The 12,972-nt window shown below is 43.8% G+C and overlaps 1 protein-coding gene across 2 annotated transcripts in view; it reads right to left on the reverse strand.

The window, feature by feature from the left end:
* Positions 1 to 4,863: 4,863 nt before the first annotated feature.
* LOC137532314 (fibrinogen-like protein 1) overlaps positions 4,864 to 12,972 on the reverse strand; it is a 46,653-nt gene continuing 38,544 nt past the window's right edge. Inside the window, exons 2-4 of one of the 2 annotated variants that reach the window (XM_068252714.1) lie at positions 11,524 to 11,604; positions 8,807 to 8,931; positions 4,864 to 5,577 (exon numbers count right to left, since the gene is read on the reverse strand). In XM_068252714.1, the coding sequence (XP_068108815.1) occupies positions 4,984 to 5,577; positions 8,807 to 8,931; positions 11,524 to 11,604 (800 nt within the window). In that variant the 3' untranslated portion in view covers positions 4,864 to 4,983. Of the gene's footprint in view, positions 5,578 to 8,806; positions 8,932 to 11,523; positions 11,617 to 12,972 lie in introns of both variants that reach the window. The other variant, XM_068252713.1, reaches the window with a different exon arrangement.

The raw sequence follows: 12,972 nt of genomic DNA on the forward strand, positions 1-12,972 counted from the left end.
GCTGGCTGGATTGAGAAGTGTATATGTTTACAGGGTAAAAACAGCAGCTGTAAACATTGCTTTTGCAGGACACAGTGGTGTTTATTGTACAGTATAACCTTGAATTGCAAGTAGCTTTTCAAGACAAGCAACACGTTTTATGACATGTTGACTTGATAAGCAACGTCTTGATATACAAGCAGTTGTGATGATGTATGTGTATATGCGCATGACGTCATCACAACTGAGCTGATGGTTCTCCCTCTGACGCCGCAGAATTGTGCGTAATCTCAGTGTAAGGATTGTTTAATGTGTCATTTCCGAGAAATCCTCAAAAGTAGGCAAAAGCAGCTGTCATTGGTTATGTTCATTGTTAAAGCCACACACAAAATAGGTTGGGGTGAACCGCCAGGTAGCAATGAATCTGTTAGTTATAGTGAAAGTCATTTTTACTTTTATACATTACAGCACTTTGTATTTTGGTAAATCTTTTTCTATAACTGTGTTTGGATTGTGGAAGGAATCATCTGAGTTTCCATTAAACCTTACGGGGAAATTTACTTTGATAGAAGACTGCTTTGGATTACAAGCGTGTTTCCTGAACAAATTATGCTCGTAAATCAGGTTTCACTGTATTTTAAATGACTATATTTTAATTCACTACATGGTGCCTTTAAAGGAAACCTGAAATGAAAAGAATATACAAGTGCAGTTACCTGGCAGTCCTTTTATGAGTCACACCATGAAACAGACCTGGAGTCGGTGTCGTCACAATGCCTGATCTGTGGTCCTGTGAGCAGAAACCATATGGACAGTGATATTTGCCAAATACTGTAAAACAAAGCGGCAACTGCTTCATGGAATGCTGGACATATTTGTTCTGTAATGAAATAAGTGCCCTGTGGAGTATTTAGCTCGGGAGGAAGAAACCTCTGTATCCTAAAGAGGCTTCCCTCGTTCTTCCTTCTTCCAGCCGTAGGACCTCCAAATGTCTGTTGACAAGGGCTTGTTGGCGTTGTCCAGGCGCACTAGTGGCTTTCCACTCAAGCTCCAGCAGAAATAGCTGAGCCTGATCGGGTCCACTCTACTGCGCAGATGCAAGCTGTCTGCAACTGCACAGTAGAGCGGACCAGATCGGGCTCAGCTATTTCTGCCGGAGCCCAAGTGGAAATCCGCTACTGCAGGCCACTGGTTATTATTATTATTCGGGGGTGACAGCGCTGGATCAAGCCGCTGAGGTAAGTCTCATTATGATCCAGAGGCTTCCCTCTCCCGAGGTTAGTATCATTTATTTAAATTTTTTTTAAATTACAGATTCTCTTGAAGAATCCTGCAGATGTCGCTGTGAAATGGGACAGCTCAGCATATCTCCTTAGTATATTTTCACTTCAGATTGACTTTAACCCTCCTGGCGGTAACCCCGAGCTACACTCGGGGTAGCCACCGCAGAGGATTTCTGTCCCGGGAGAGATTTTTTAAATAAAAGTTGCTTTAGCCTTAGTAGCTACTTCGCTAGCTACCTGTGTCCTCCAAGTCCCTCCACTCTGCTCTGATCCTCCCTCGGATCCCGCGATGGCGCATCCTTTCCAATCAGCTCCAGGCGTCGCTATGGGGAGGATCGGGATTGCGCATGACGTCAGACGTCATGTCTGATCGTCGCCATAGCGACGACTGAAGCTCATTGGGGAGGCTGCGGCTCTTGCGGGATCGCAACTAGGTAACGTATAGCGGCGGCGATCAGGGGGATCAGAAGGGTGCGGGGGACTTGGGGGACAATAGTAGCTAGTCTAGTGCTAGCTACAAAGGCTACAACTACTTTATTTTAAAAAAATCCCTCCCGCGGGCGCAGCCTCAGAAACTGTGTAACGCCAGGGGGGTTAAAGGAAATCTTTAAGGGAAACCGAGGCATTAAAAAAAGGTAAATTTTTACCTAATACTGTCCGCCAGTCCACCCTGCTAAGACCCTCCTTAACATTGGGGCCACACTCCCCTTCTGGCACAGGCGCAGCCATGCAACCACGCTGCGTCTGCGCAAGCATGGCTGCACCTGCACAGCAGCAGGAAGCCTTCTGTGCAAGCGTGGCCATACTCGCTCAGGCACAATACGGCCACAGTACACGTGCAGAATGTGAAACTTGCAGTTGGGCATGCGCATAACACCAGAAGCGGACTTTAGTTGGGGGCTTAGCGACAAAGCCGTAGGGACCAGGAGGACAGCAAGGGGCCTGATAGACTGCGGGCGGCTGGAAGTAGCCCCAGGTAAGTCAATCTCAACTTTTTGTCCCCACATAAGATTTCTTTTAAGTAGTGGTTTCAGCCACATAGCCTGCTGTTGATACTTCCAGGCAGGCTGCCCTATGTCATATGAGTAGATTTTTAAATCGGAATGTTTAGCAGCACAGCACTTTTTTTTCTTTTCTTTTACCAAAAAGCAAACATTTGGTGTATTTTTTTATTGGTTCTCTGAACTGGTCAACAATGAAAGTGTAATTCTCTTTAAAGGGAGTCTATGAACGCCTCATTAAAAAGGTATGATGAGCACAGACAGGACATGCTGCATCCTCCCAGCACAGTCTGAGCCTCCAGCTATGAAACCCAATCTTGTTTTCAACGCTGTTAAGAGTTTAAGTACCATATCTGCAAATTACGGGAATCAACCTGAGCAGATAACCCCCCCCCACACCCCACACACACACACACATACATTCACACACATACTGTACACATACACACATTCACACACATTCACACACATACTGTACATACACACACATACTGTACACACACACATTCACACACATACTGTACATACAAATATTGTACATACACACATTCACACACATACTGTACATACACACACAGACTGTACATACACGCACATACTGTACATACATACACATACTGTACATACACACACATACACATTCACACACATACTGTACATACACATTCACACAAATACTGTACACACACACATTCACACACATACTATGCATACACAAACATACTGTACATACACACATTCACACACATACTGTACATACACACACATACTGTACATACACGCACAATACATTCACACACACTGCACATTCACACACACACTGCACATTCACACACATACTGTACATACACACACACATATTCACACACATACTGTACATACACACATTCACACACATACTGTACATACACACATTCACACACATACTGTACATACACACATTCACACACATACTGTACATACACACATTCACACACATACTTTACATACACACATTCACACACATACTTTACATACACACACGCTGCACATACACACACTGTACATACACACATTGTACATACACACACATACGTCTCTTTCCTCCGTCTACTCTATTTTTGGCACAAGACCAAACAGACGAAACATTAGAGATACCCATCGCATTCTGCAGACTAATTTAAGAATCAGCGATTAAAGAAGGATGTTCCATTTTTATCACATTAAAGTGTTGTCTATCCAGCTGCTTTAGGGCCTTGATCTTATGTTGGCAAATACTGGTAATGCCCCCTTCTGATAACCTAAATATAGCACTTCTGGGGGGGGGGGCCTTTATGTGATAATGATCTCCCTCTTTGATCTGGCTAAGTATAATTTTGAATGCGGTATTCCTGGGGCGGTATGTGGGACTGTGTTGTGCGCTCAAGAGATATGGAATGAATCAAGGTGCCCCAATCAAGGGGGATGTTTTAAACCCTGAATAAAAGGCCAACAGCGAAATACACAGCAGATATACAGCATATGTCAGGCGTGTTTTCTGCTAAAGGTTAGGTCCTCAATGTGTGCTACGCGTACCCTAGGGGGTACTTCTGATGGTTCCAGGGGGTACTCGGGCTCGATATACCTAACCAAGAATAACAAATTTAGAGTTTTAGAAATGATACATCCTATTTAAACAACACCAAATTAGTATTTTAAAAGCTAAATAAAACTAATTAAAAGCAATAGTAAATGCTTGAAAAAGGTTTAGAACCAATTATCATGTACTTTGATGAAATATATATTTGTCAAGGGGTACGTGTGATAATGTGATACTATGCCAGGAAGTACTTGGTGAGTACAGATTTTTAAAAAAGGTACATACCAAATAAAATGTTGAGAAACACTGTGCTAAAGCATTGGTGATTCTGTCCAGTCGGACCTTGGATTCAGATGCTGCACAAAACGGATGGCCAGAAATCCCATCTCACTTCATTCTACTGCATTACAGCAAATTCAAACAGGATCATGTATATTCAGGGCTCTGGCATTCACAATCACCACCATTATTGGTAGTCAGGCGATGGGCTGGGCACTCCGAGATGTTCGTCTGCAAACAGGAAGTGGAATTGATGCTGGGTACTGGTGCCAAAACAAAGACATCAGTTAGGCCCATTTCACATGGTAGGATGAACGGCATCATGCTGCGTCTCAGTATGGCCGCGCTCAGATGTTAGTCAATACGATAGGTGAATTTCCAGGATGTGGAGGGGGAGTGGCCAAATTGCTACTCACCATTCCTGACAAGCAGAATGTGGAGGGGGAGTGGCCAAGCTGTTGCTCACCCATCCCTCACAAGTGGACTCTAGAGGAGGCGTGGCCAAGTTGAAGCCCTCTCCTGAGTCCTGAAGAAGACAAGAAGAGGGATGAAGGGAAGAAGAGTTTAGATAGTGCAGCACTTGAAGTTTGTCACTATTTTCTCAACAGAGGAATTTAGATAAAAAAAAAAAAAAAAACTCATGTGGAACCAAGGTAAAATTTCTGTGGACATTAGCCCCTTACAGTCATTCAGCACACAATCCTATTATTTTAATTATTTATTGAAAAATCTGTGTAAACATTTAACATTGTTTATAGTGCTTTATGTGTCGTAAGTGTAATGTTTTGTGTTATTTTTGTCCATATAATGAAACGTATACACATCCCTACGATTCCATACATAGGAAAGAAAAAATATTAGTCCTTGAAAAAGTTCATGTCTTTTAGGAGTTAACTATCCTTGTTTTCATTTCAATTTTCTTGAATGAGTATTTCTGATTTGTCCTTTTATCTGTCAGAATGTACCATGTGCCCCAATAGATGCCACTGGTCACCCCACTGTATCGCCCTTTGTGGTACTTCCCATTTAAATTGGCTGCCAGGCAGGTGTCGAACCACCACCCAGAACCATAGTACATCCCGCAGTTTCCCGAAGGATAGTTGTCGTTGTCGCTGTCGTAGGTGGTGAAGTACTTGTGGTCGTGGTTGTAGTTTCGGCTGTAGCTAAGGGCGTTACCCGCATTCCCGTGGTATTCCCTGGCGGTAAGTCTGTACTTGTTTTGCTCACTGGCGACTTTGAATTTCCGGTAGATGGCGTGCCGTTTCACACCATACCAGTCCTCAAGCTCCACGCGAAGGGTGTGTTGGCCGGACCTGGTCAAGCTGTGCAGATTCTCGTTCCCAAGCCAGTGCTCCCCTTGTAGGCTGCCAAAGCCTTGCTTGTACTCCTGCCAGGTGCGATTGAAGTCCACCGCCCCATCCAGCCTCTTCTGAAACACTGTCCAGCCTCCTCCATCCGTTACCATGTCACAGTACACCTAAAGCCAACCAGAAGCACAGTTATGCCACAGAATATATATGGTATATGCTATCATACAGAATATGAACATTGTAGAGAGGGCATCCTGTTAAAACGTGTAATATAAGACACACCTTGTGGAAGCACTTATAAAAGTCAGAGACCTTGATCATAATTCATCCAAGGAGCTCAGAGCCAGGCCCGAATTAACATCACAGGAGCCTATAGGCAGCTACGCTCTGGCATCCCAGACTCCGATCTCCACGAACCCACAAACCCCTGAACCACACTGCAAGTGTAGTATAGGCAGCCAGAGGTGCCCTAATTGTTAAGTAATCCCCCCCCCCCCCTTTCAGTATAGGTAGCAGATTTACACGTAAGCATTCTAAAGAAAAAGACTTATATACTGGCCGCCAAAAGTCTATTGACAAGTTTAAAAAGGCACAACAAATGCTTATTGCATCTGCTTGCCAGAATGTTCAGGGTCTTAAACTAACTACTTGCTATGTCCTGCAGGAGTTGGCCAACGCAAAAAACACTGTGCATCTCAACAGGGGTGCCGCGTGTAGGCCCCCCACGCCCCCAGGAAACATAGGCAGCATATTTAGCAGCTCTAGGCAGTTCCTCCCCAGTAAATGTATTAGACATGTGTGCCTCATCTTCGCTCCCAGTGGAGAGTGTAAATGAGAGGTTACTCACCCCTCTCTTGTCATACCACTGATTCTCCCTTCAGCCACGCATCTTGTGTCCCTTTATCTGACCCACAAGCATGTACTGGCGTGTTACATGATGAAAGACACCACTGTAGCCATGGAGACAGGATGCTGGACAGTGGACACACAGCTGAAGGAAGACCTTGTCAGTGGAAAGCAGAGAACCGGGGAAGTATCCTCTCATTTAAACTCAACTCATGACTCTACATAGATAGGATGGCAGAGGAGGTGGTGAGCTGCCTCTCCACCCTCGGAGTGCCTGTAGGCATGAGCCTACAGTGCCTTATGGAAAATCCGGCCCTGCTTAGAGCCATTAACAAATTTCGAGTGGAGATGTGCCCCAAATAATAAAACTATTTGAAAAATTATTTTACCGATATTCTACTAACAACTATTTCCAATGCCCAAATCAACTTGGTATCTCTCTCTTTATTTTGGGCTAAGTGGCTGAGCAGGTGATCAACTGCATGAAGCAAAGCAGAGACAACTTCCTTAATTTGGGTTGGTCAAAGAGTCTGGAAGACCAGAAGAACGCTGGTCTGGATGACCATGATCAAGGAGAGCAATCATGTGCTTGATATCACTGGATAAGTCTCAGGACACCCCACAGGTGGCTCCAGAGTAGAAGCAGTTTTCCTGTCCTCAGGATTAGTATGTGTATGATGGTCAGGGTGACCAATCTGCCAACCCAGATTGGAGGCTAACCTACAACAGCTCATCCAACACTACATCTTCAGCCCTTCCTACAGCGCCATAAGTGATGTCAGTGGCAGCTCTGACAAGCAACGCATTAAAACTATCTGCAGAAAAACTGGTCTGCTCATTCCAAGTTAGACAAGCATCTCACTGTGTACAAAGATGGTGATATGGACTTCTTCTTACGGGGATAAGAAAGGACTTATCACCAATACTGTCTGCCCATCCCCCACACCTGTGCTGAGAGGTGAGGCACTATCGCACAGTCTATCTCTTTCTCTATCAGTCAACTCCAGAAGTTCAGAAATACCTCAGCGGCTCCCCAGTATGATGTCATGCTTGGAACGCTTTGATTTGGAAGAAAAGTTTTGGAAGTGTAGCTTAGGCAGCTCCGTGAAGCTGGCCCCCCTACAATCGGCACAAATAAAAATGCCATCATGATTGGTTAGTGCTACGCTTGTGCCCATTTGTGCTGCAAAAAATTAAGATTTGTGCTGCTTTCATTTTGAAGATTATAGCATTTATTTCCCAAAAAAAACCATAACCCAGCCCCCATACAACAACCTACAGACATGAATCGGTGAGTAGTGCTGTGCATGTGCTCATTTGTGCTGCAAAAATCATCTTTCTATCTTTTATAGTTTTGAGATATTCACGTTTTTATAAAGGTCAAAAGTTCACTCAGACTCCTTTATAAAGACATAAATATCTCAAAAAGATGATTTTTTTTTTCAGCACAAATGAGCACATGCACAGCACTACCCACCCATACCAGTTTCATGTCTGTAGGTTGTTGTACGGGGGCTGGGTGATGTTATTGTTTTGGAAATAATAAGTGTTATTATCTTCAAAATGTGGGGGGGGCTTAGCTGGGCTTTACAAATCTCAGGAAGTCTGTTTAGATTCCGTCACTCGCATGCAAATATGATGTCGTAGAGGTAAAGTATTAATGCAGGGGCAGTGTGTGTACATGTACACTAGGAGGGACAGTGGCCCGGGAGTTTCCGTCACGTTCGATTATTGCACACCATTACAGCTGCACACCCAATCAAGCATGTAGGCTCGACATCTTGCAGTATGTCCAATCAAAACATTCGACCAATTTTAGGGGCGAATTGGGTTGCTTCGTCAATCGAGCATCCAATTTGATAATACAGTAGAATCCCTTTGTAGTAAACTCCAAGCGATCAAGAAAAGTAGTTTACTATATCAGAAGTTTACAATATCAGAATTGGTCATACATTGTATATTTATACAGACGCAGCTGCTGGTACCTGAGGACTGAGTTTACTATATCCAGAGGTTTACTATATCAGAGTTTACCATAACGAGATTCTACTGTAATTATCTAATCGGATGGCCGATCGGTCGCAAAATCACCTGATGTGTGGCCACCTTTAAGCTGGCTTCAGACTGTATGTTGGCGGTAGCATTGCAGTGCGGACCGAGGGCCGCACCATACTGCCAAAATAGGCCTTTGGGGATTACCTCGTTAGTCTGCAGTAATCCCCATCTGGCCGGGATCCAAACAGGAAGTGATGCTCGCTTACCGTCACTTCCTGTTTTAGAGATACGGAAGTGCACGGAAGTGTATTGTAAAGATATGTTTCCGTGCATGCACACCACCAATATTGTGGCAAACCCTGCGTCCCCATAGACTTACATGACTTCCGGCGTGCCGCACGTCATCGCAGAGGTTGCACAGTAACATTGGTTTGTCCGGCGCACCGCATGCTGTATGAGAGCACCCATAGGCTTTCATTAGCATACCGGTCAGGTGCGGTAAAATGACCCGCTGCACCGCACCAGTGCGAAAGTGCCCTAAGACTTCCAAGTTACCTCAAACGGCTGTCGCAGAGCAATCGGCTGTATGGTGTAGATTCCGTTCTCTCTGATCCCCTGCTTGTAGATATCAGCACAATCTCTAGGAAAGATCCGCTCCATCTTCTCCGAAGATTCAACCACTGCAGGTAACGAAAGACAGAAACCACATATTCACCATGGAAAACTGAACAAGGTGCAACGAATATTACATGCAAAACCTATGTGATTTCTTATGGGTTACACATTAAAGTGGAATGAAACCCAACATTTCTTCTTCGCTCTGAAAAAAATATTTACAGCATATTATGTACAACCGGGCTCCCTCCAGCCCCTGGCAGTCAATATGTCCCTCGCTGTAGCTCCGGTGTCCAGGGATCCCTTCCTCAGAGGTACTGGGCCTGCAAAGAACGCTACAGACCATGTGAGCGCGATCACAAGCAGCAGCATGGCCACGCACTTGCACAGGTGCAGAAGGTGCCTACCTGGCAAGGTCGGCATCTGCAACGGAGGGGACACCGGACATATCAACTGCCAGGTGTTGGAGGAAGCCCTGTGTAAGAAGAACTTGATTTATTTTTTCCTCAGATCTACAACCTACATACACACTTAAGATTTTTTTCAGGGAGAAAAAAATGTTTCTGATCTTTTTTGTCAGAAATCTAAAGCGTGTACTAATGTCCCCTGAAATCAGTGGCCTTCCCTGTACCATTTCGCCCATTTGCGATTCCCCCCATTTTTTTAGTTTACTTCTTCAAAGGGAGTCCCCACACCATAGTGCGACTCACGCATTCCCCCCTCCCCTTTCCATAGACAGTTCATGACACTTGGCCAGGAGCATATCTGTAAAGATCGTATTGGGCAATGAAAATTGAAAGTCTGTCGATACTTTTAAAAATGTTTGACCATACTGATCACATACTTCTCCACAATTTGTAATATATACACAAGCCACTTTAATATCTAGTAGAGTTAATCACCGCTACATGATCTCCACCACATTTCTGTTGTTGGCACTAGAGATAACCAAAATACCACCACAACATTAGAGTTTATCAAATTTGTACTAGAAGCCATTAAAACTGTGTTACAAATCTCTGCCAAGATTAATCTCTAAAGTCCTACACCTTTTCCCTAGAGGTCCCCACCACTATGCCAGTCCCACTACAATTTTGCCATAGCCTATGTCTACTCTGAGCCCATCAGCTTTCTTCTAGGGTCCACCACCATTGTACTTAAGTCCACCATATTTATAGTCTCCTCAACATAGATTGTACACCTTATGTCCCAAGTGTCATGTTTTTGTGGCTGTTTCATACATGTAATCTACACCTCTTTATAAATAAGTAATAATTTATTCTAGACACCATCAATGTTCTGCTAAGGAGTAGAACAACTCTAGTAATGGACCTCACTAAGGGGCTTAATTAGACTTAATAGGGCCTCCCTGCAAAAATGATAGCATGGGGCCCCCTTTGTCCCCGAACACAGGACTGGGAGCCGGCGAATGGCAGCAGAGAGAGTTCTGTTGTGAAGCAGCCTCTGGAAGCAGGAAAAAATTACACAAGCTCCTGCACACGGTTTCATGAGTTAATGCTGAGGTTTCTTTGCTAATTGGCTGCACTTGCGGTTGGGGAGAGGGAGGTGTAAGGGCCCCCAAAGCCTCTGGGCCCCTCTGCGATGGCGGGGGTCACAGGGGTGATTGCTACGCCCATGGCCTCACTATTTTGCGAGGGGTCAGCTACAATGGCCTTGATTCATAAAGCATTACCGCATGAGGTAATGCAGAAAACAGCTGACTTTAGAGAGCAAAATGTCAATTCATAAAGGCCGTTACTGCATGGAAAGCTGAAATTACCAAGCAGTGAGGTAAATTACCGACTTGCGCGATAAACACCTCCAGCACATATCAGCAAATATCAATTCATAAAGACTAGAATATGCAGTAAAGCTCAGAAACATTACCGGCAGCTCTCCTCTGTCAGAAACAGTGAAGAGACTGTGCGAAGATGTGACTCACAGGGGCTTAGACTGATAATTTATGACTGACAGGAGCAAAGTGCCAATAACAACAGCCTCTGTCTCCTGCAAGTTCCACTGATTGGATGTTGATAGGTTGCAATGCCTTTTTGGGAGGGCCAAGATTTTCTACCCCGCAGGCAGCGGAGGAGAGAGAGCTGGAATAAAGAGGTTTCTTCTGCAGCCCTTCAGACGTTTAAACCTTTAGGTTCCTGTTTGAAGATGCAGAGTAGCTAGTGGGGAAATCACCTAAGCATGGCATGTTTAATGTTTCTTGCAGTTCATGTAAGCTGTGGCAATAAAATAAAATGTTAAGGAAAACTAATGAACAAATTCACAGGGAGCAGAGGGAGTATAACAAACATGTACATTCCAAAGGGATGTTCGGATGCCTCTTACTATTGTAATGCACTCACTGCAGGGAACAGCATGTTACACAGAGACAACTCCACACTGTTCTGCCGTTTCCGAACAGGTACTTGTCAACTAAAGCTGGTAAATTACTGCACTTCTACCACACCTGTGAACATTTTTATGAATTAGCACACAAAAGTCTTAAATACCAAATGCGGTATTTTAACAACCAGATTTTTTTTATCGGACAGCCTTTTATGAATCAAGGCCAGTGTGTTAGAAGTCACCACCATTCTACTAAGCATCACTTTCCCCCCACCAGGGCCCCCCACCATTCTTCAGTGACATCTCTGTTAACACACCTTGCGTTACCAGGTTTCCTGTGCTCTTCAGAGTCAGTGGTGGTTCCTCCTTCGTTTCAAGGGTCTTCAGTCTCTGACTCTCTACAACAAAGACTGAATAAGTAAAGGCATTTAAGGTATAGGAAAAAAGCAGAAACATTTAAATCAACATGAAGAATTCAGATCACACGGCTGTGTGTGTGTCAGAGTACAAAGGTGACAGAACATTATGAAAGCAGTTATCAAGGAAACATTGCAGACAAATCTGTTATTGGATAGACCTTCCTTGTACCTTCCCTGTACCCCCAACTCTAATCATAAAATGAAGGCGACACACAGGGGTAATGTAACGATTGACTTATTCAGTGACCACACTTTCTGTACAAAAACTGAATCCAGGGTAGGCATGAAACCTGTCTACTATGAAAATAGATTAGTGGGTGCCCCTTAAAGTGGATCCGAGATAAACTTTTACTCATTGCAAAATTGTGTTCCTTTCATATAGTTTATAGGGCATTCCTCAAGCCAAATACTTTTTTTGTTTTGTTTTAATACTCTAATTCCCTATAGACAAGCCCCGCCCACAGCTCCTTTTGTGCCTTGGCACTGTAGCAAGGGCTTATGGGAGCTCAGTCTGGGCAGGAGGAGGAGGAGTTTACTAGCCATTGATTTCAGAGGCAGAGGGGAGGAGAAGAGGGGACTGAATTTACGCACAGGCAAGCTGATAGCTGACATTTCCAGCCCTCAGCCTGTGACAATGTGACAAACAGAACCTGGCTGCCCTCATTGGATCACAGGAATAAATAATCATAAACTTTTGAAGCTGTTTGCAGCTAGATATGCTGTGTAAACTATCTAAACATTGTATAAGATATATAGACAAGTTACTTGTTATAGTTAGTTTTTCATCTCGGATCCACTTTAATATGGACTTATCACTTACATTCCAAATCCATACTAATAGGTTGCTCTCATAATGTAAGCTAGCAGTATTTTTTTACCAAGAGACAGAACTTGTCATTCCTAAAAAGCAGTCCAGTGGTATAAATCTGCTGGTACTAACTACCCACTCTGCTGGCACTAACTACCCAGTCTGCTGGCATAGCAGAACAGGGTGACTGATGACCGTTATTCAATTCACTTTTTCATCTACGTTTCCTCCTAGATGATATTTTTACACCTTATCAATAAAATACCCTTAAAGAGACACTGAAGCAAAAAAAAACTAAAAATGATATCATGATTTGTATGTGTAGTACAGCTAAGAAATAAAACCTTAGTAGCAGAGATATAAGTCTAATATTGTTTCCAGTACAGGAAGTGTTAAGAAACTCCAGTTGTTATCTATGCAAAAGAGCCATTGAGCTCCACAACTTTCAAAGTCGCAGAGAGCTCTGTCTTCTGAAGCTTATCATCTCAAGTGTCAGTCACTGTATTGTTTTTTTCTTCTGCAGAGTACAGGTCAATAGT

The sequence above is a fragment of the Hyperolius riggenbachi genome, chromosome 9 (genome assembly GCF_040937935.1).
Source record: "Hyperolius riggenbachi isolate aHypRig1 chromosome 9, aHypRig1.pri, whole genome shotgun sequence".
In the NCBI taxonomy this organism is placed as follows: Eukaryota; Metazoa; Chordata; class Amphibia; order Anura; family Hyperoliidae; genus Hyperolius; species Hyperolius riggenbachi.